General features: G+C 43.8%; 1 protein-coding gene across 1 annotated transcript in view; it reads right to left on the bottom strand.

Moving 5' to 3' along the window:
• Positions 1 to 3,450: 3,450 nt before the first annotated feature.
• The window catches only part of CNTROB (centrobin, centriole duplication and spindle assembly protein), a 101,366-nt gene continuing 81,931 nt past the window's right edge, over positions 3,451 to 22,885 (bottom strand). The window contains exons 15-19 of the mRNA XM_073622926.1: positions 13,906 to 14,048; positions 10,224 to 10,290; positions 7,544 to 7,592; positions 6,264 to 6,345; positions 3,451 to 6,170 (exon numbers count right to left, since the gene is read on the bottom strand). Coding sequence (XP_073479027.1) covers positions 6,084 to 6,170; positions 6,264 to 6,345; positions 7,544 to 7,592; positions 10,224 to 10,290; positions 13,906 to 14,048 — 428 coding nt within the window. The 3' untranslated portion in view covers positions 3,451 to 6,083. The remainder of the gene's footprint in view (positions 6,171 to 6,263; positions 6,346 to 7,543; positions 7,593 to 10,223; positions 10,291 to 13,905; positions 14,049 to 22,885) is intronic.

Raw genomic sequence — 22,885 nt, 5'->3', positions numbered from 1 at the left:
CAACTTTCTGGCAGAGGGCTGCAGATTTTCCTCAAAAATCTGATGGTATTTTGCCCCATCCATTTTTCCTTCTATCCTGACAAGTGCTCCAGTCCCTGCAACAGGAAGCACCCCCATAACAGGATATTACCACCTCCATGCTTTACTGTAGTATTGGTGTTATTTGGATGGTGAGCTGTATTGGATTTCTGACAGACATATCGATTGGTGTTAAGGCCAAATAATTCAATGTTAATTTCACCTAACCATAACACCTTTTTCCATGTGGTCTCAGGATCTTTAAGATGTGTTTAAGGTGGTCAGATGAGACTACAATTTAATGGGGTGGGGGGGGGGGTGGTTCTTTTCTATACCCACTGTAGTACAGTGAATGGGAGTTGTCACCCTAGTACAGGAAATGCATTACTGGCAGGATCACCAGGTTAAAAAAAGAGACTAAAAGCCTGGAAAAGTGAAAACTAAAAGAGCTTCCACATTTAACGATTGGTAAACTGCCTTTAAGACGAGGGGAGTGTAGTATACAATTTGGAGGGGTGTAGAAGATTTGTGTACATTGCAGAAAATAATTAGGCTGAAGCTGGTCTCCATCTGTTACACACCATGAACAGGAGATCGACTCGAACATTGGCTGTTCGCCTGTTCGCCGAACAGCGAACAATTTGAGGTGTTCACGGCAAATTCGAAAAGCCGCGGAAGACCCTTTAAAAGTCTATGGGAGAAATCTAAAGTGCTAATTTTAAAGGTTAATATGCAAGTTATTGTCAATAAAAGTGAAATATTCTTTTAAATTTGGTACCGGGGGGGGGGTCTATAGTATTTTTCAATTACTTTTAATGACTTTTATGTGTATTGTCGGGACTGACAATTCATTAATAGCCGGTGCTAGCGCTAGAACTTTTAAATGACTTTTTTTCCTTTAGAAATGTAATTTTGCTCTCGGACTGTTATAAACACGGGAAACATGCGCTACTTTACAGGCATACTATAGACACACCCCAGGCAGGAAATTTAAAGGAATATTTCACTTTTATTGTTTCACTTTAAGGATTATTAAAATCACTGCTCCCGAAAAAATGGCCGTTTTTAAAACTTTTTGCATTGATACATGTCCCGTGGGGCAGGACCCAGGTCCACAAACACTTTTTATGACAATAACTTGCATATTAACGTTTAAAATGAGCACTTTTGATTTTTCATGTTCGTGTCCCATAGACTTGAACAGTGTTCGCACAAATTTTTTGCCTGTTCACATGTTCTGGATGCGAACTGAACAGGGGGGTGTTCGGCCCATCCCTACTCCTGATTTGAGCAGTTCTACCTGGTCTGGATGAGGACCAGGAAGACAGAGAGAGGTGTCAAGCGCTCCCTGGGAGTGGCAACCCAGGGGTGCTCTTGATTTCACTTTGGGTTGGGGATCCTCCTCTACACTGAACCCGGTGCTGGAAGCCAGTCATGTGACCGGACCTGAGCAACTTCAAAATAGCCACTTGCCTACTGGTCACTAACACCCCCTTCCTGCCCAGGCCATTTTTCAGCTTTCAATGCTGTCGCACTTTGAATGACAATTGCGTGGTCATGCTACACTGTACTCAAACACATTTTTTTATTATTTTCTTCACAAAAATAGAGCTTTCTTTTGGTGGTATTTAATCACTGCTGTTTTTTTTTTTTTTTTCAAAGTAAAAAAAGGACCAAAAATTTTGAAAAAAAAATGTTTTTTACTTTTTTTCTGGGTGGCACTGATGGGTGACACTAGAGGGCATTGATGGGTAGCACTGATACGCGGTACTGATTGCCAGCACTGACTGGCATGGCTAATGGGCACGGATTGGTGGCACTTGTGGGCACTGATGGCTGCGACTGGTTGGTACTGTATGCCGGCATTGGTGGGCACGGATGACACTTTTTTTCTTTATTGTAATCAGGGGACTGATTACATTCCTAGATGTCGCTGATCGGCTCTCCTTGCCACACACTCTGTTAGTGTGAGGTGAGGAGAGCCGATTACCGGCATCTCTGTGTTTACATGTGACCGGCTGTAATTGGATACAGCCGATCACATGGTTAAAGAGCCGCAGACGTGGCTCTTTACACAGATTGGGGTCGCGCTATGTCCTAGCAACACGGCACGGCTACGATCGCTGCGATGCGCTCCCCCAAGGGCACGCAACAGCGGCCGCTCTGGGACGCCGTCATATGACGTCCTCCCAGAACGAGAGCCACACCGTCCCTCCATCATTTGACGGTGGGCGGGCGGCAAGCAGATAGGCAAGTATAGGTATCTTTCCTTTAGTATAGAGTATGCTTAGAATGGGGATAGGAGTAGATTTAAGCTTAGTTAGGTTTTGATTTGCCTTCCACTTCAATGTAGTTTGGACCGTAGGATGCTTATTGAAACCCTGCCATTTCGCAGCCGATCTGAAATACAGTTATTGCTAGTTGTACATGTGATTATTTTCCACTGAATCGTCTCTGTAAATTAATGTTCTTTTCCTCCCCCTGATGAAATGTAAACTGTGGAAAAATGAAATGGAAGTGGATTTAAAAGGAGAAGTACAGCCAAAGCTTGTTTGGCTGTACTTCTCCTATGGATCACAGGAGTGCAGTTCTCTCTGCACTCCTGTGACCAGTTTTCAGCAGACAGCAGGCTTAAGTCTGCTGACATCACAGAACCGGTGTAGGCTCGGGCAAGATCTCGACAATGGCGTCGGGATCCGCCCACATGCCTGGACCGACACCCGTCTCGGCCTCTCGGCGAGCCGCTGAAAGCCTGAGCCGGCCACTCCCACCCCCTCCACAGCCCAGTGCTCCAGTGAGCGAGGGCAGAGAGTGGTGACTGACAATCACCAGCTCTCTGCTCACGGAGCCCTGAGAACCAATCGATCGGTGGTGCTAGATCGCTCGGTTCTCAGTGTTAGAGCCGGTGGGGGACCACCTAAGTAAGTATGATTGTTAAAAAAAAAAAAAAAAAATCCCATACTGTACATCTCCTTTAAGAGAAATGAATTTCAGTACAGGAGAGAAGCCTGTATAACTGTGCGAGACTGAAGGGAGGTTTGGAGTTCAGCTTTAAAGCCTAACTCCAGGCAAAAAAAAAAGTTTTCCCATGCAGTGGGGCTGTGCTCATTTTGTCCAGCGGTGGACTGTTCCTGACGTCCTCATGTCCAGTGCAGGGGTATGGGATGATGAATTAAAGGGCAGCCCACTGCACAAGACCGCGGGGTGGGGGCAAGAGCCACAGGTACCAGTCTTGCGCAGAGAGGATTAAGGAAAGCATATCTCTGTTCTTCAATCCCTTGGACAAAAACAGTTGCCCTGCATGGGAAAACTTGTTTTTCAGTTTAGCTTTAAATCAAAATGTTTTTTCAATGAAAAAAAACTATAATTTTTTTTTCTATAAATTATGCAAATTATTAAAACACAAACGTTTTAATGAATAAAACACCTCGTACAACATTTTTAATAAATATTAAATATACACACTGCACACAAATTTACAAAAACAAAATAATTTTGTTTTAGAAAAGATAAAGATATTTTCTGGAAAACCATTAATTCATTGGTAGTAAAAGAAAAAAAAGGCAGACAGCAGGCACTGAAAGATGACAGCGGTACAGTCCACACCCATTCTATACCCACTTTAAGGCACCACAATGATACATTCTATAATTCATACCATATACACAAGGTGTCAGAGCAATAAAATAAGCGGCACAGAATTAACCCCTGAACTACAGTTTTATTGAGTAAGAAGGAAATCTTTGCTATCAACTATCATATGTTTCTTCTACTGATTTTTCTGGAGTCCATGAACAATGTAAAACCTGAATGGATTACAAGGCTGAATTGCTTAAGGTATAAGTATAGGGACACATTTCAGAAAGGATCTGGAGATGGCACATTATTCTCACTGGCAAGCACCAGCACATATGAGGTATGGTAGAGACCAGAGAAGGTGCTGGATGTAAGCAAAGCCCAATCCAGGAGGGTCTGCGACATTATGAACGAACCTCTCAATTTGTTCTAAATTTTGGGCAAAGTAATAGGTTAGCAACGTCCCTCATCCCCGTACACTATACTCACCAACTTCTCCATTCATCTGTAAGGGCTCACAGAAGTATCTTGTACTTCCGGGTATGTGACTTCCTCACCTTGATCTCAGGAGGCCGTGCTTAGTGACTGAATGGCCAACCATCAGGACCGATCGCGTCCTTTCTCCTCACTGCCTGGATGCTGAGTGAGGGAAAGATGGCTGCCGCTCGGCTCCATAGCATTAAAGGGTGGAAGCGACGTCAAACGTCACTTCTGCCCAATGCTCTTAAAAATGAGAATTATTTATTTATTTTTATTGCATTTTAGTGTAAATATGAGATCTGAGGTCTTTTTGACTCCCAGATCTCATATTCAAGAGGTCCTGTCATGCTTTTTTTCTATTACAAGGGATGTTTACATTCCTCGTAATAGGAATAAAAGTGACCTAAATTTTTTTTTTTTTTTTTTTTTTAAAAGGACAGTGTCAAAATAAAAAAGAAAAAGTAAAATAAATAAGAAAAAAAAAAGTAAAGCACCCCGTACCGACGAGCTTGCGCACAGAAGTGAACGCATACGTGAGTAGCACCCGCATATGAAAACGGTGTTCAAACCACACATGTGAGGTATCGCCGCGATCGTTTGAGCGAGAGCAATAATTCTAGCCCTAGACCTCCTCTAACTCAAAACTGGTAACCTGTAGACATTTTTAAACATATGGAGATTTTTAAGGGTAAAGGTTTGACGCCATTCCACGAGCGGGCGCAATTTTGAAGCGTGACATGTTGGGTACAGATTTACTCGGCGTAACATTATCTTTCATAATATAAAAAAAATTGGGCTAACTTTACGGTTGTCTTATTTTTTAATTAAAAAAAAAAAAGTGTATTTTTACCAAAAAAAAGTGCGCTTGTAAGACCACTGCGCAAATACGGTGTGACAGAAAGTATTGCAACGACCGCCATTTTATTCTCTAGGGTGTTAGAAAAAAATATATAATGTTTGGGGGTTCCAAGTAATTATCTAGCAAACAAAAAAAATGATTTTAACTTGTAAACAAGTGTCAAAAAGAGGCTCGGTCCTTAAGTGGTTAAAGACACAATGGGGTTGATTTACTAAAACTGGAGAGTGCAAAATCTGGTGCAGCTCTGCAGAGAAACCAATCAGCTTCCAGGTTTTATTGTCAAAGCTTAATTGAACAATCTGAAGTTAGAAGCTACCATGTATGGCTGCGCAAGATTCTGAGTGCTGCAGTTTAAGTAAATCTACTCCACTATAATTTTTTCCCCCATGATGATGGTCCCTTTAGATAGCCCAGCCCCCACCCTTCCCAACAACGTATATTCCAAATCCAATCTGGATTGGATATTCAGATCCAATTGCAAGGAATCCACCTGCCAGATCCATTGGAGTCCTCACTCCAACAATCTACCAGAGTGAGACTTTTGTGTATGGAGGAGCATGCAATGTGTCAGAGCTGAAGGTCTAAGCGACCAGTAACTAGGCCCAAACACTGTAAACCTAGGGAGGAGGAACATCTTCCACTTCAATACCAGACACATGCAGCAGACAGATGGCAAAGAAGTGCAAAGCGGTGAAAATACTTTGCTGGAGTAGTGAACCATCAGGAGGCAATGTCATTTTGCCCTGAAAGGGTATGTAACTGCATCTCCTAACTGAGAACCGATGTGAGGACAATTCAAGGAAAAAAGTAGGATGTTGTTCACAAGGTCTGAGCACAGAGAATGTACTACGCACACTTTTCAAGGCCCATTCACACTGTGCAAGACGGAGAGTGGTACATGTTGGGGTAACCTGCAAAGTTGTGCACTTTGACGCAGATGTTGAAGGATCATGCAACAGATTTCCACTGGGCAAGGTTTAAAAAATGTGCCATACAGGAGAGTGTTCTAATGCGGAGGCAGGAATGGGATCTTTAGAAAACAATGGCTTCTCCTTTGCCCATGCTATCTATTGGCATTCCCCAGGAATATAAATTTCATAGAGACGTGGATTGTTTGAAGATTTTATAGTCTAAGTGGTCTGCAGATTTCCTATTTCCAGACACCGGTACGTTCTCCACGGGCAGACACCCTCTTCAATGGTTTTGTTGTATTCTGGCGGCGTGAATTAGACAATATCTGGAAGAGAAGAGGGGAGCTTAGTAAGACGGCCATACAGCGATAAGTGTGAGGGGCTGGTAAAAAAAAAAAAAAAAAAAAATCACTTCTTACCTCCTTCCTAACTGCTTTGTTCTCTGCTGGTTTCCTGGTGGTTGTCCGAGATTTGGAGACATTGGGTTCCTTCTCCTCTGACCTGCACATAGAGGCAATATGAGTGTCAGGAGATTTCTACATATACATAAATATAGGGAAGGCTGCAGTGACAGACATGTGAATATATTGTAGGAGCGCTGAACCTTATGCAGATGTGTTTTAACATAATGGGTGATTTTCGGTCCTAGAGACTTCTCACCGGCAACTGTGGGGTCTTGCTCAGCACACCCCCTTCATCAGAGCTAAAAACCAGATGATGTAGGCACTTGGCCTTTTCCAATCAAAGTGCCTGAGCCTCCGAATCACACTGGGTCTGGTATGGATATTGGGGGGAACCCCCCCGCCATAAAAAAAATAAAAATAAATAAAAAATGTTGGCGTGGGGTTCCCCTTAAAATCCATACCATAAAAATGATCTTGTATCAAGATCATGGCTCTGCTCTCTATTGTTATCCATAAATACACAGAAATACTAGAGGGGGATCACAACTAGTGCACAGCTTTTCTGAGCCTTTTCTAAACCATCAACATGGGGAAAGAACCCAAAGCACCCCCCCCCCCCCCCATGTTGAGGGCATGTGGCCTGGTATGGTTCAGGAGGGGGGGGGGGGTGCTAGCTTTCAAACCCCCCCCCCCCCATACCCTAATCTGCCTGGCTGCGTGCTGGGATAAGGGTCTGGTATGGATTTGGGGGGGACCCCACACATTTTTTTTTTTTGTTTTTTTTGGCGTGGGGTCTCCCCCAAAACCTATACCAGACCCTAATCTGAGCATGCAGCCGAGCAGGTCAAGAAAGAGGGGGTTGTTTTTTTTTTTTGTTTTAATAATTTTTCATTGCCGGCATGTTTTTGTTTTGTTTTTTTTACACCTAGCTGACAGCTGAGGAGTTACCAGTTGTTAAGGGCATAGCGGCTGGCTTCCCGGCCTGCTCCTTAGCAACCAGCTCAATGCTATAAATTACCGCAAGAAAGAATGGGGTTCAGCACTCCCCCTTCATCAGGGCTAAAACCAGAAGATGTAGGCACTTGGCCCTTTCCAATGTAAGTGCCTACACAATCTGTTTTCTTAGCCCTGATGAAGGGGGAGTGCTGAGCCCCCACAAACGCACTGGATGTTGCAAAATAAAAATCTTTTTAAAAGTCTGTACAAGCTGGTGTAGCGCCCCCATCCTTTCACCTTTCAAAACGTCAGACATGTCAATATGGCACAGAAAGGAGCAGAAGAAACAAACACATTACCTTTGAGCTGGTTGATTTCCTTTCAGAGACTGGTGCAGCTCAGTCACATCTAAATACAGAAATCAATAAAGTCAGATCTATCAGAAAGCAATGAGATCAGTGATAAAGTCAGAATATGGAGCACAAAGTCAGATAAATAGGAGATAGCCTAGTGGGAGTTCAATGAATCACACAGAGGACAGGCGTTTGTCGGGCAGGAGAAAGCACAATGCACACAGCAAGAAGCGTGGGGAGAGCGGCAGAGGACCTGAGCGGGGCTTTAGATAAATAAGCGTAGAATCATAAAGTAAAGTCACTTCCTTCTACATACTTGAAATATGAACAAAGCATCTCCCTCTATAGTATGTACTTGTCTCAATCCAGAGCACCAAGTGTAATTTCTGTTTGCTGCTTCCTTCCTTTGCTATCAGAGTGAATCACTTCTGACAAGTCTTCCTGACACCAAGAGAAAACAGGTGACAGGGGGAGGGACCTGTGTGCTGTGTGGAGGGGGGGTGTCCCTTCGCTCCAATCAGCTCTCCTCACTGAGCGCTGCAGAACTCAGTAAGGAGAGCTGATTGGAGGGAAGGGACACCCCCCCCCTCCATTGGAGGGTAACTTCAGCTCTCTGCCCACTTTGCTCAGACAAGCTTTATAAATGATGGACTTTGAACAGACGAAGAGAAGACTGTAGATAAACAGGTACAACTTATTTCAGAGGATTTGTTTAATCTCCGTGTATCACCAGAGGCCAGTCACTTCACTGGGTATATGGAATGTTTTAAAGCCACTTTAAAGTATATCTAAAGCATAGTGTGAAGAGAGATTAAACACCTGCCAGTTTTTTTTGCTGTCTGTGTCCCTAGTAGGGGGATTCACCATCTCTATCTGTACTGTTTATCATTATCACTGAAGCTGAAAAAAAAAAAAAAAAAAAAAAAAAATCAGATCGCAAACTTTGGGTTCTCCCCAGAGCAAGTATAGAAGGGAAATCTTCCAATGGGAATTTTCTGTGCTGATTGTATCAATAAGACCCCACATCTCTCCTCCAGGCTAGAAAGCCTGAGATTAAAAAAAAACAAAACAAAAAAAAACAAACAAAAAAAAAAAAAACACGATCTCGGCTTTCCAGCCAAGTACACGGCAGTATTTACAACTACCAGGCCGGACGTGACATCATAACATCGCGCCCGGGCCTCCAAGAGTCATAGAGACTGTCGGAGACCATCTGGTTCCGCTAGCGACTAATTCCCTCTACGGCTCACCAATCACACGGGTGAAGCACCAAAGGGCGCCAACCCCCCCCCCCCCTCCTGCCACCTGTAAGAACAATCAAGCGGCTGAACAGCCGCTATAATTGTTCTTATGGTGCAAGGAATCGCTGAAAAGATCAATACTGGGATAATGCCTGTAGGTGCAGGAATCATCGCGGTATAACCACTGAAACGGGAGGACGTCCATGTACACCCTTCCGGCAGAAAGTGGTTAATGATCATTTTGGTTTCACAGTGCCTGGAAAATCCCACCCATAGTAGAATTTCTTTTTGTTGCTTTGTTCAGGGATGTGGCACCAATATTTGGGCATGGATGACCTAATCTAATTGCGCAGTCATGCAACGCTGTACCCCAACAAAATTTGTATCATTTTTTTCAGACAAATAGAGTTTTCTTTTGGTTGTATTTGATCACCTCTGCAGGTTTTTTTTTTTTTTGGCGATATAAACGAAAAAAGACTGAAAATTTTGAAAAGAAAAAAAAAAAAAAAAAAAGGGGTTTTACTTTCTGCTATAAAATATATCCAATAAAAATGTAAAAATAAATATTTTCTTCATAAATTTAGACCAAAATGTATTCTGCTACATGTCTTTGGTAAAAAAAAATAAAAAATAAAATATATATTGAATGGTTTGTGTGAAATTTATAGCGTCTACAAACTGTTGTATGTACTGAAATTTACGCAGCTATGACACTATACTAGTAATGGCGGTGATCAGTGGGATTGTGATATCACGGAGAACAATCTGACACTAACTGACACTTTGTGGGGAACAGTGACACTAATACAGTGATCAGTGCTAAAAATATGCACTGTCACTGTACTAATGACACTGGCTGGGGAGGGGTTAAACATATAGGGCGACCAAAGGGTTGTGTGTGCCTAGCCAGTGTTTGTGTACTGTATGTGCTGCTTTTACTAAGGGAAGAGATGGATTTTATCCCCTGCTTAGCAGGGACACAATATCCATCTCTCCTCCCCTGTCAGAACAGAGATCTACCATGTTTACATAGGCAGAGCTCCATCCTGTGTTTTTGCTTGACGATCGGTGGGTGCCGGCGGACATCTAGTGCCTGGCACCCGCAGATTGGCTTTTGCTATGATTAATCACAGCAGAAGCGGCCCACCGCCAGCACGCACGTGCCCCGTTGGCGGAAGTGCAGAATCAAGTATATATACACGAGATTCTGCACAGGAGGACTGCCCTGTAGCAGTAAATCTGCTATGGGGTGCCCCGGAAGTGGTTAATATCTGTCTAGAGTTAAGCTTTAACAGGTAATGTACCCCAACTACTACCACCATCATACATTAGTATTTCCTTCCCCTATGATCTTTGTACACATATGCTTTCCTGAGTCCGGGACACTTCCTCCCTGCTCTGACCCCACCACCATCATGATGAGCACACACACCCAGCTTTCATACCCGGGTTCACATGGGATGTCTCCTTCTCCAGCTCATTAAGGGGATCCCCCGGAGTGCGGTCTAACAGCTGTATGAGAGAAGAATGGGAGGAAGAGACACAGAGAAACATTAAAAAGCAAATATTACATAACAATGCAAACAATACAGAATCCAGCAGATAGAAAAGATCTTGTATCAAGATCATGGCTCTGCTCTCTATTTAATGTTATCCATAAATACACAGAGATACTAAAGGGGGGAACACAACTAGTGCACAGCTTTTCTGAGCCATCAACATGGGACAAGCACCCACAGCACCCCCTTCATGTTGAGGGCATGTGGCCTAAGATAGTTCAGGAGGGGAGGGGGCAGACGGGGCAGACGGGCTCACCACCCCCCCCCTTTCCTAGCCTGCCAGGCTTCATGCTCAGATAAGGGTCTGGTATGGATTTGGGGGGGGGTCTGGGACCCCACGCCATTACATTTTTTTTATTTTGGCATGGGGTTCCTCTTAAAATCCACACCATACCCATATTGGAGGGTGACCCCCATGTTGTTTTTTTTAATATTTTTGTATTGCAGGTAATTTAAATGCATTTTTTTTATATATAAATGTCAGCTTTGCTGCAGCAGGTTCTATACAGATGTGCCACTTGACAAGCAAACTAAGGGGACCCCACAGGCACTATATTTAACCGCTTGCCGACCAGCCGCCGCAGTTTTACGGCACGTTGGCTCAGCTGGGCAAACCGGCGTTACCTTATGTCGCTTTTTCTTTTGGCCACTAGCAGCATGTGCAGTCGCGATGACCGCCGGGCTCCCGCGCGATCGCTCGTGACAGAGCGAGAACCGGGATCTGCCTGTGTAAACACAGATCCCAGTTCTTTCAGGGGAGAGGAGACAGATCGTGTGTTCATACTAAGTATGAACACCGATCTCTCTCTTTCCTCCTAGACAGTCCCATCCCCTCACAGTTAGAACACACCTCGGGAACACAGTTAACCCCTTGATCGCCCCCTAGTGTTAACCCCTTCCCTGCCAGTAAATCAGTGTATTTTTATAGCCCTGATCGCTGTATAATTGTCAATGGTTTCAAAAATGTGTCCGATGTGTCCGCCATAATGTCACAGTTCCAAAAAAAAAAAAAATCTCAGATCGCCGCCATTACTAGTAAAAAAAATAATAATAATAAAAATGCCATAAATCTATCCCCTATTTTGTAGACGCTATAACTTTTGCGCAAACCAATCAATATACGCTTATTGCGATTTTTTTTACCAAAAATAAGTAGAAGAGTACATATCGGCCAAAACTGATAAAGAAATGTGTTTTTTTAATAAAAAATGTGGGATATTTATTATAGCAAAAAGTAAAAGATATTGGGTTTTTTTCAAAATTGTTGCTCTTCTTTTGTTTATAGTGCAAAAAATAAAAACCGCAGAGGTGATCAAATATCACCAAAAGAAAGCTCTATTTGTGGGGAAAAAAAGGACATCAATTTTGTTTGGATACAACGTCGCACGACCGCGCAATAGTTAAAGCGACGCAGTGCCGAACCGCAAAAAATGGCCTAGTCATTGAGCAGCCAAATCTTCTGGGGCTAAAGTGGTTAAAGGAATTCCCTTTTAAATTCATACCAGACCTGAGGGGCTTGGTATGCATTGAGTGGGGGGGGGGGGCTGTTCATAATTTTTAATTGCCGCCATGTTTTTTTTTTGCATTCAGCGGGGAACCTGTTGACAGCTGATGAATGAGTCATCCGTTGTTAAGGACGCGACGGCCGGCTTCCCGGCCCCCTCCTTAGCAATCAGCTCAATGCGATAAATTACTGCATGAAAAAAATGCAGTAATTACCGCTCAGTCGAACAAACCCCGCATTCGTTATTTAACGCAAAATTCTTTGTGAATTGCCCTTCAAAGCTAATTTTACACAAGCACTATTTTACCGCATTTTATTGACCGTTATTTAACTCTTAGTGAATTGATCCCTATGTAAGAAATTCATTCGTTCAAGGAAAATTTTCCATTTTGCTCCTTCAAATTATTTCATCACTGTGGCTAAAAATAAATGTTGGATTTGACTCCACTAACTACTAGAAAATGAAAATGAACCTTCTTAAAGTGAAAAATTTGGCTTTGGGCCAAATTCAGACTAGCCCATGGTATGAAAAGCGATCAATTGATACAGAGTACGGCTAAGCAGCCACTGTCAGCCATTCATTCAGGGCGTGATCCTGCCACCTCCTGAAGGCCTTTTTTTTACAATGGGACCAATGCACCGCTATCATGAGTATCTAAACTCAAGAATATAAATCTAATATATTGCAGCTTACCAGCCCTTACATGTGATGTCTGCTTTGTTTTCAACAACGTTTTGTCCCCCTTTATTTTTACCTGGTGAGCCATCCAAAAACACACTTCCTGTTCCAGAGTGACAACACTCCCTGCACTGTATCATTGGAGAAGTACTGTTGTCACCATAGACGCGGACTACAATAAAACTTCACTCTCCTTTTCTCCATAACATAGAGGGGAAGGATTCCGTAGAGTGCACAGGAAGTTATCAGCTGACACCATTTCTGGCAGGATAAACAGGTATATTTTTTTGTACTTATTTAACTATTTGCCTGCTGGGCACTTTTACCCTTTTCCTGCCCTGGCCAATTTTCAGTGCTGTCACACTTTGAATGAAAATTGGGCAGTCATTCAACACTGTACCCAAATTAAATTTTTATCATTTTTTTTCCACACAAATAGAGCTTTCTTTTGGTGGTATTTAATCGCCACTGGGGGTTTTATTTTTTGCTAAACAAATAAAGACTGAAAATTATGTAAAAAAAATATTTTTTTCATAGTTTGTTATAAAATTTTGCAAACGTATAATTTGTATCCTTTACTGATGTGCGCTGATGAGGCGGCAATGATGGGCACCGATGAGGCGGCAATGATGGGGCAGCACTAATGGGCTGCACTGATGAGGCGGCACTGGTGGGCATTGAGGTGGCACTGATGGGTGGCACTGGTGGGCATTGAGGATGAGGCACTGATGACACTACACTGATGGGCACTGATGAGGTGGCACTGATGACACTACACTGATGGGCACTGATGAGGTGGCACTGGTGGGCATTGATGAGTACTGTTGGGACTGCACTGATAATCAGTGCCCTGATTATCAGTGTAGATGTCCCTTTTGGAGAAGCCGGTTATCGGCTCTCTTGTCCTCTCCTCATGCTGACAGGAAAGGAGTGCCAATAACCAACTTCTGTTTACCTCAATCCTAGGGACACTGCGATCATAGAGCGTGCCGCTGGCGCCCTACAGTGGGCGCGATCACGTCATGCCATCATATGACGGGATCCCAGAACTAGTCGGCCACGCTGTAGCCGTCATTGGCAAGTGGTTAACAGATACTGCATTAATGTTACTGTAGGTAAAAGTATACATTTTATACTATAATTTGAAATTTGTCTTGTGTAAAATTACATTAACAATGTGATTTTAGTACATAACTGCAAAGTTATTTATCTAATGTTTAATTATTTATTGAGTTTTCAATAAAATGACCAGAATATATTTTATATATATATATATATATATACACATATATACATACACATACACACACACATATACACACACATATACATACATACTTTTTGCTATAGTGATCTTTTAAAGCAACAGCAGAGGGGTAACTCACCATTCGGATGTAATATTGCAGGAGGGGATTGGGAGTGACTCGTTCCTCGCCCGCTCTCCGGTTTGGGGGTAACTCCGCAGTATTTAAGGAAGGTTCCTCTTGAAAGGGGTGCTCCGGGGAAGTGTGGGGGAGAGTTGTGGACACTGGAGGATGAAGACACAGAAGGAGAACATAAGGCCTCTTGCACACTGCAGCTTGGAAAATCTCAGTACAGCTTATTTTTTTTTTTTAAGGAGCTAAAATACAGCCCATTCACTGTAATATGCCTATGCACACAGGTGCGTAAACAAGCGCCGTGTATTCTTCAGTAACAAAAATCTGCATTTTTGGGCAGTAAATTACTCCTATATATGCGTGAATGCGCGCAAATACGCACGATAAGTGCGCCAAGACCCATTTCACATTGGAGCACTTTTCAGGCGTTTTAGCGCTAAAAATAGCGCTTGAAAAGTGCCTCTCAAGCCCAAGTACTTTCACACTGGGGTGGTGCGCTTGCAGGACGGTAAAAACAAAAATAAATAAATAAAAAAGTCCTGCAAGCAGCATCTTTGGGGCGGTGCAAGAGCGATGTATACACCGCTCCCAAAACGCCCTGCCCATTGAAGTGAATGGGCAGCGCTGCCAAAATGCCTGCAAAGCGCTTTGGCAGCGCCGCACCACAGGCAGCGTCCTGCTAGCAGCCGAAAAGTGCCACTGTAAAAGCAGTAAAGCGCTGCTAAAATTACCGCTAACGCCCCAGTGTAAAAGGGGTCTAATGGCCATTATTTACAATCTGCAGGAGTACGTGAGCAAAAGTTTACGTGAAAATGTGTGCAATTGTGTGAATTTGCGCAAAAGCATATGCGCGAAAATTCCTAAAAAAAAAAAATAAAAACAAAAGCGTCTGACAAAAGTAGAAGCTCAAACAGGAGTATCATGTGCAAGAGGCCCAAGTATGAATGAGCAGAGCTGTCCCTTGATCTGACCCCCTGATGATGCATTTCATTCCCCCTGCCGAGCCTCTGCTCATTAGTAGGACTTCCCACCATAACCTGTAAATAAATGATGACCCTCCAATCCTCGGAGAGCGAAACATTTTCACTGCCATCGATCAATGAATAATCCGATTAGAAAGATCCACTGAGCTGTATTTGTATCAAATATGGCCACATTGTTTTCCTTTAAAGCCCAACTCTGCCATAGCTCTGGCTAATATACTGTCCTCCATTCTGGTGCTGTCCCCTGAAGACTCTCCACTCCCCAGTCCAGGATGATCGATGCCCAGCATCAGCCAACCCACTTCCCATGAGAACAGGTTGTCATAGACCTGCTCCCTGGGTGGGCATCGTGCTGGCCTGGACCATCCTTTTGTCACTATAAGCATGAATGGTGTACATATAGGCCTCATTCCCACCGGCACCAAGACCCGTAGTCCATGAATGAGCCGCGTGTTTATGCAGCTTGAAACACCAGGTACTGCGTGGTGCAGGAAGCTCATTCAAGTCTATGGGCATGCAATGGCTACACGTGTGACAGCCACGTGCGTGTGGGTGACATCCCACGTTCAGGGACACTCACCTGCACAACCATCAAAATGGGACAAGCAGCTGTGTCCACGCAACCTGCATCCCCCCCATAGACTTGAATGGACTACTTACACGCAGCACCTTGCAGCTCAAACAGCATAAACACGCAGTCCATTTGTGAACTACAGGTCTCAGCACCCCAGTGCATGAGGCCTAATGTCCAGTGTGAAACTGAAACTAGGACCATTGCATGTTTCGGTCATTGGCATGGAGGATATTAACCGCTTCAGCCCCGGAAGATTTTACCCCCCATCCTGATCAAAGCACTTTTTGCGATTCGGCACTGCATCACTTTAACTGACAATTGTGTGGTCATGCAATGCTGTACCCAAACAAAATTGACATCCTTTTTTCCCCACAAATAGAGCTTTCTTTTGGTGGTATTTGATCACCTCTGCGGTTTTTATGTTTTGTGCTATAAACAAACAAAAAAAAAAAAGCGATAATCTTGAAAAAAAAAAGCAATATTTTTTTACTTTTGGCGATCATAAATGTCCCCAAAAATATATAAAAAAAACATTTTTTCCTCAGTTTAGGCTGATATGTATTCTATATATTTTTGGTAAAAAACAGAAATCGCAATAAGTGTATATTGATTGGTTTGCGCAAAAGTTATAGCGTCTACAAAATAGGAGTTTTATGGCATTTTTATTATTCATTTTTTTTTTTTAATTAGTAATGGTGGCGATCTGCGATTTTTATCGCGACATTATGGCGGACACGCCGGACACTTTTGACACTATTTTGGAACCATTGTCATTTATACAGCGATCAGTGCTATAAAAATGCACTGATTACTGTGTAAATGACACTGGCAGGGAAAGAGTTAAACACTAGGGGCCGATGAAGGGGTTAAGTGTGTCCTATGGAGTGATTCTAACTGTGGGGGGGGGATTGGGTACCACTCACATGACAGAGAGCAGTGATCTCTCTAATGTAACTAGGCAGAACGGGGAAATGCCTTGTTTACATTGCATTTCCCCGTTCTGCGGGCCCTTGACACAATCGCCAGGAGACCGGCGGACATAAAGTGGGGCTAGGAGGGGCATGCCCGCTAGCCCCACTAATTAAAGGGGGACGTACAGGTACGCCCATTTGCCCACTGCTGCCATTGTGCCGACGTATATGGGCGTGCAGCGGTCGACAAGTGGTTGTACACCCTTCCATATACTCAGTGAAGCGATTGGCTTCAGATGATACACAGAGATTAAACAAATCCTCCTACATAAGTTGTGCCCGTCTATCTGCAGTCTACTCTTCTCTACATCCAAAGTCCAGAATCGATAAAGCTTTTCTGAGCAATGAAAAAAAGAAGGCAGAGAGCTGATTGGAGGGAAGAGGGAAGATTGGATGGATTGGAGCTGATTGGAGGGAAGAGACCCCCCCCCCCCTCCTTCACACAGCACACAGGAAAAGAGCTGTGGCTTTTAATCACAGGCTGTGAGATCCCTCCTCCTGTCACCTTTTTTCTCTTGGTGTCAGGAAAACATGTCAGAAGCGACTCATGCAGGTAGCAGAGGAACGAGGCAGCAGACAAAAATGACAATTAGTGCTCTGTATTGAGACAAGTAAAGCCTGGTGTACACACGGCCCGAATATCGTCCAGGTTCAACAAAAAAACAGCCAACATTTGGCCCATATGTACAGCAGCCTGTCCGGGAATGCTGGAAAAACAGCAGCAGTTTGGCATCCAATCAGCGCTCACAGCAAATGGTTACGGGCGCTGACCAGAGTGCTCTGGTGGGGGAGGAGTCCCCCTATCAGTACACAATAGCCCAGCGGGGAGATCACTGTACTAATATTGCATAGTTAGTACAGCGAGCTCCTACTTTTTTTTGCTCAGCCCGCTGGGTCAGTGTGTACCAGGTTTAAGGGGGTAATTCTTCCGAATGACCACAAGTGTAAGGAACATTCTTTCCACTGACCATCACACTAATATACCATGAGTCGTAGATATAGTCATTTTGATCAGGGATTCCCCGAAACCAGAATGTTATTTCCAGGGTTGCTCAGTGTCAAAAAAGTTGAGAAAGTTTGCTATAGCGGGATATGATTTGTTCGCATTTCATGTCACAAAACCCGAAACAGTCAAACAATTAGCATGCCAGGAGGGAGTTCAAAAACAGCAGCCTACAGAACATTTTTTACAGTGCCTTGAAAAAGTATTCACACCCCTTGAAATTTTCCACATTTTGTCATGTTACAACCAAAAACGTATTTTATTGGGATTTTATGTGATAGACCAACACAAAGTGGTACATAATTGTGAAGTGGAAGGAAAATGATAAATGGTTTTTAATTCTCTTTACAATAAATATGTGAAAAGTGTGGTGTGCATTTGTATTCAGCCCCCTTTACTCTGATACCCCAAAGGCTGCATTCACACCTGAGCGTTTTCAGCTCGCAAAACCCTAGAAAAAAAACGCCTGAAAAACGTCCAGCAAACAAAATCCCATTCATTTCAATGGTACCTGTTCACGTCTGAGTGTTTTGTCACCTGAAACAAAACACCTGAAAAACGCCTTGAGCTCAAAAAAGAACATGAGTGTCTTTGGGGCAGATTACATGCGTTTTTCTGCCTTTTACATTGGTGACCTGTACAAAATCGCAGCAAAAACACGCGACTTTGAAACGCTCGGGTGTGAATGTAGCCTGACTAAAATCTAGTGGAACCAATTGCCTTTAGAAGTCACCTAATTAGTAAATAGAGTCCACCTGTATGTAATTTAATCTCAGTATAAATACAGCTGTTCTGTGAAGTCCTCAGAGGTTTGTTAGAGAACCTTCATGAACAAACAGCATCATAAAAGCCAAGGAACACACCAGACAGGTCAGGGATAAAGTTGTGGAGAAGTTTAAAGCAGGGTTAGGTTATAAAAAAAATCCCAAGCTTTGAACATCTCACGGAGCTCTGTTCAATACATCTTTAGAAAATGGAAAGTGTATGGCACAACTGCAAATCTACCAAGAAATGGCCGTCCACCTAAACTGACAGGCCGGGCAAGGAGAACATTAATCAGAGAAGAAGCCAAGAAGCCCATGGTAATTCTGGAGGAGCTGCAGAGATCCACAGCTCAGGTGGGAGAATCTGTCCACAGTACTACTATTAGTCGTGTTCTCCAATCTGACCTTTATGGAAGAGTGGCAAGAAGAAAGCCATAAGAAGTCCAGTTTTTAGTTTGCAAGAAGCCATGTGGGGGGACACAGCAAACATGTGGAAGAAGGTGCTCTGGTCAGAGGAGACCAAAATTGAAAGTTTTGGCCTAAAAGCAAAATGCTATGTGAGGCATAAAACTAACACTGCAAATCACCCTGAACACACCATCCCCACCGTGAAACATGGTGGTGGCAGCATCATGTTGTGAGGATGCTTTTCTTCAGCAGGGACAGGGAAGCTGGTCAGAGTTGATGGGAAGATGGATGGAGCCAAATACAGGGCAATCTTAGAATAAAACCTGTAAGGACAGATTCACACCTATGCATTTTTAGTGCTTTTTGCATTTTGCACTACAGTCCATTTAACATGGTTTCCTATGGAACACGTTCTGTAGTGCAAATCTGCAAAATGCAAAAAGCACTAAAAATGCATAGGTGTGAATCCAGCCTTAGAGTCTGCAAAAGACTTGAGACTGGGGCGGAGGTTCACCTTCCAACAGGACAACGACCCTAAACATACAGACAGAGATACAATGGAATGGTTTAGATCAAAGCATATTCATGTGTTAGAATGGCCCAGTCAAAGTCCAGACCTAAATCCAATTAAGAATCTGTGGCAAGACTTGAAAATTGCTGTTCACAGACGCTCTCCATCCAATCTGACAGAGCTTGAGCTATTTTGCAAAGAAGAATGGGCAAAAATCTCACTCTCTAGATGTGCAAAGCTGGTAGAGACATATCCAAAAAGACTTGTAGATGTAATTGCAGTGAAAGGTGGTTCTACAAAGTATTGACTCGGGGGGGGGGGGGGGAATACAAATGCACGCCACACTTTTCAGATACTGATATTTATTTGTAAAAAATTTGGAGAACCATTTATCATTTTCCTTCCACTTCACAATTATGTGCCACGGTCTAAGATGAGAAGACCTGGCTAAGTATTGGTGTTCCAATTCATCCCAAAAGTGTTCAGTAGGGTTGAGGTCAGGGTTCTGTGCAGGACACCCAAGTTCATCAAACTAATCAACCCATGTCTTTATGGAGCTGGCATTGTGCACAGTCATGCTAGAAAAAAAGATTTTCTCCAAACTATTACCACAAGGTTGGAAGTACAGAATTGTCTAAAATGCCTTTGCGTACTGTAGCGGGGCTCATTTACACTTAGACTACCCGTTAAAGCGCCTACCGCTCCAACAGGATTTTTTTGATGCTTCAGTGATGCTTTTCTGAAGCTTTATTGAAGCTTGGCAAATGCCCTGTGTGGGTTGATTTTAGATTTGTATCAAAGGGGCCCAGTAGAACCCCAGCTCATTAGAACCCCCGTTCAGCAAGTCGCCAGTTTATTAGTACCCTCATTCAACAGATCCCCAGCTTATTAGTACCCTGGTTCAGCAGATGTCCCGTTTATTAGTACCCTGGTTCAGCAGATGTCCCGTTTATTAGTACCCTGGTTCAGCAGATGTCCCGTTTATTAGTACCCTCATTCAACAGATCCCCAGCTTATTAGTACCGTGGTTCAGCAGATGTCCCGTTTATTAGTACCCTGGTTCAGCAGATGTCCCGTTTATTAGTACCGTGGTTCAGCAGATGTCCCGTTTATTAGTACCCTGGTTCAGCAGATGTCCCGTTTATTAGTACCCTGGTTCAGCAGATGTCCCGTTTATTAGTACCCTCATTCAACAGATCCCCAGCTTATTAGTACCGTGGTTCAGCAGATGTCCCGTTTATTAGTACCGTGGTTCAGCAGATGTCCCGTTTATTAGTACCCTGGTTCAGCAGATGTCCCGTTTATTAGTACCGTGGTTCAGCAGATGTCCCGTTTATTAGTACCCTCATTCAGCAGATCCCCAGCTTATTAGTACCCTTGTTCAGCAGATGTCCTGTTTATTCGTACCCTCATTCAACAGATCTCCAGCTTATTAGTACCATCGTTCAGCAGATCCCCAGCTTATTACTACACTTGTTCAGCAGATCCCCAGATTTTTAGTACCCTCGTACAGCAGATCCCCAGGTTATTAGTACCCTTGTTCAGCAGATCCCCAGCTTATTAGAATCCCCAAGCTCTGCTGATGCCCCGTCGGTGGTACTCCCAGCTCTGCTAATCCCTCGCTCAGTAGTACCCCCCCAGTTCTGCTGATCCTCTGGTTTGCTGATCCTCCTCTCCCTGGTCCCCATTCACCTCCTGTTATATTGCTCCCATGCTGCGCACTACATGTAACATCTGCTAGTTTCTCCTGCTCTGGTCCCCCAGCACTGCTGATCCTCCATCACTCATCTCCTGTTATATTGCTCCCACGCTGCTCTTCAAGTCAAGCCAAGTTTGATGGTCAAAACACACAGAAATCTGAATACTGCCTTCACACAGCAGATTAGGCTGAGGATGAGCTGCAAGTGACTTCTGACGGCTCTTAACCCTTCTTGTATCTATCTTCTCGCAAATCCCCGTGCAGTGCTTAGCCTGGATTTTCTGTGTACAACTATATGCCAGTCATTACAAGAAGCTCGGTTAACTCTTTGCTGACCATGAATCGTAGATCAAGTACTCACGCTACCAAAAAAGGTTCAAAAGTTTGGTTCCTAATAAAGACCAATGCTTATCATTCATTACTTGTGGCTCCTCCCGGTTCAGGTATTTAACGACGTTACACTAAACTCTAAAAAATTCTATTCAAGTATGTATTCTTAACCACTTGACAACTGGACACTTAAACCCCCTTCCCAACCAGACCAATTTTCAGCTTTCGGTACTCTCACATTTTGAATGACAAATAGAGCTTTCTTTTGGTGGTATTTAATCACCGCTGGGTTTTTATTTTTTGCGCTATAAATCAAAAAAGACTGAAAATTCGGTAAAAAAAAAAAAAAAAAATCTTTGTTTCTGTTAAAATGTATTGCAGAGTATTGGGCGAGTATTGCAGCGTATGGGCACAGAGCAGCGCTGTGGGCACTACAGATCCAGCCCACAGCGCTGCTAAAAACCATCTCTCCCCTCTCCTCTCACACTGTACAGATCGGTACAGAGAGGGGAGGGAGGAACCGGCGTCATGAAATGACGGCGGTTTGTTTACAAGTGATCGCTCAGTCATTTGATGGAGCAATCACGTGGTAAACGGGCGCTACAAGCAGCCATTTACCACGATCCGTGATGCGCCGGGTTCCTTGGGACCACGGACGCCCACCCAGAATAAGCCAACCGCGCTATAGCCATCTTTCGGTGGTTGTAAAGGCAGAAGGTTTTTTTATCTTAATGTATTCTATGCATTAAGATAAAAAGCCTTCTGCGTGCAGTGGCCTGAGGTCCCTCTCTGTTCACGAGTGTCTCAGCCTTCCGAGATTCTCCCTCCTGATTGGCTAAGATACAGCAGCGGTGCCATTGGCTGCCACTGCTGTCAAAGTCAGCTAACCAATCAGGGGAGAGAGGGAGCACCGCCGGGGCGGGGTTGCATGTCTGAATGGACACAGGGAGCTGTGACTCAGCTCAGGTGCCCCCCATAGCAAGCTGATTGCTGTGGGGGCAATGAACAGGAGGGAGGGGCCAGGAGCATCGAAGAGGGGCCCGAGAAGAGGAGGATCCGGGCTGCTCTGTGCAAAACCAACTGCACAGAGTAGGTAAGAACACCATGTTTTGTTTTTATAGGCATAAAAACAAGATTTTACAATCACTTTAACGTAAAAAGTCCCCTCTATTGCTCTCAGTTTCCTCCAAATTCCTTTTTTTGTGACTCGACTTCTTATTAGAGGGTGGCATTGTTCTTGCTCTATGGTTCCCCTGTATGTAGGAACATAGCCACCCTTACTTGATTGCTTAGTGTCACTTCAACCACTTACCGACCAGCAACGTACTGGTATGTTGCTGGATTGGAAGGGTGATATCCCAATCATTGCTGCGGCAATGATCGAGATATCATTTTTTAGGGCTGGCCATTGCAGTCAATGTAAAAGTAATCTTCATAGCCAAGAAGCTGCTGGATTACTTTTACAAGCGGCGGAAGGGGGTCCCACTTGTTAAGTATGTGGCATCCTTGGACAGATGCCGTTCCTCCCACTTAGTGACGCCAGAAATCAGAAGCGACAAGGGTTTAATTCAAAGTGATACTAAAGTCTCTTTTTTTTTTTCTTTAAAAATAACAAACATGTTATACTTACCTGCTCTGTGTAGCGGTTTTGCACAGAGCAGCCCCCTTATCCTCCTCTTCTCGGGTCCCTCGTCGGTGCTTCTGGCCCCTCCCTACTGTTGAGTGCCCCCACAGCAAGCAGCT

This window comes from Aquarana catesbeiana, linkage group LG03 (genome assembly GCF_042186555.1).
Source record: "Aquarana catesbeiana isolate 2022-GZ linkage group LG03, ASM4218655v1, whole genome shotgun sequence".
Lineage (NCBI taxonomy): Eukaryota > Metazoa > Chordata > Amphibia > Anura > Ranidae > Aquarana > Aquarana catesbeiana.
This window is presented reverse-complemented; position numbering and strand designations above follow the sequence as displayed.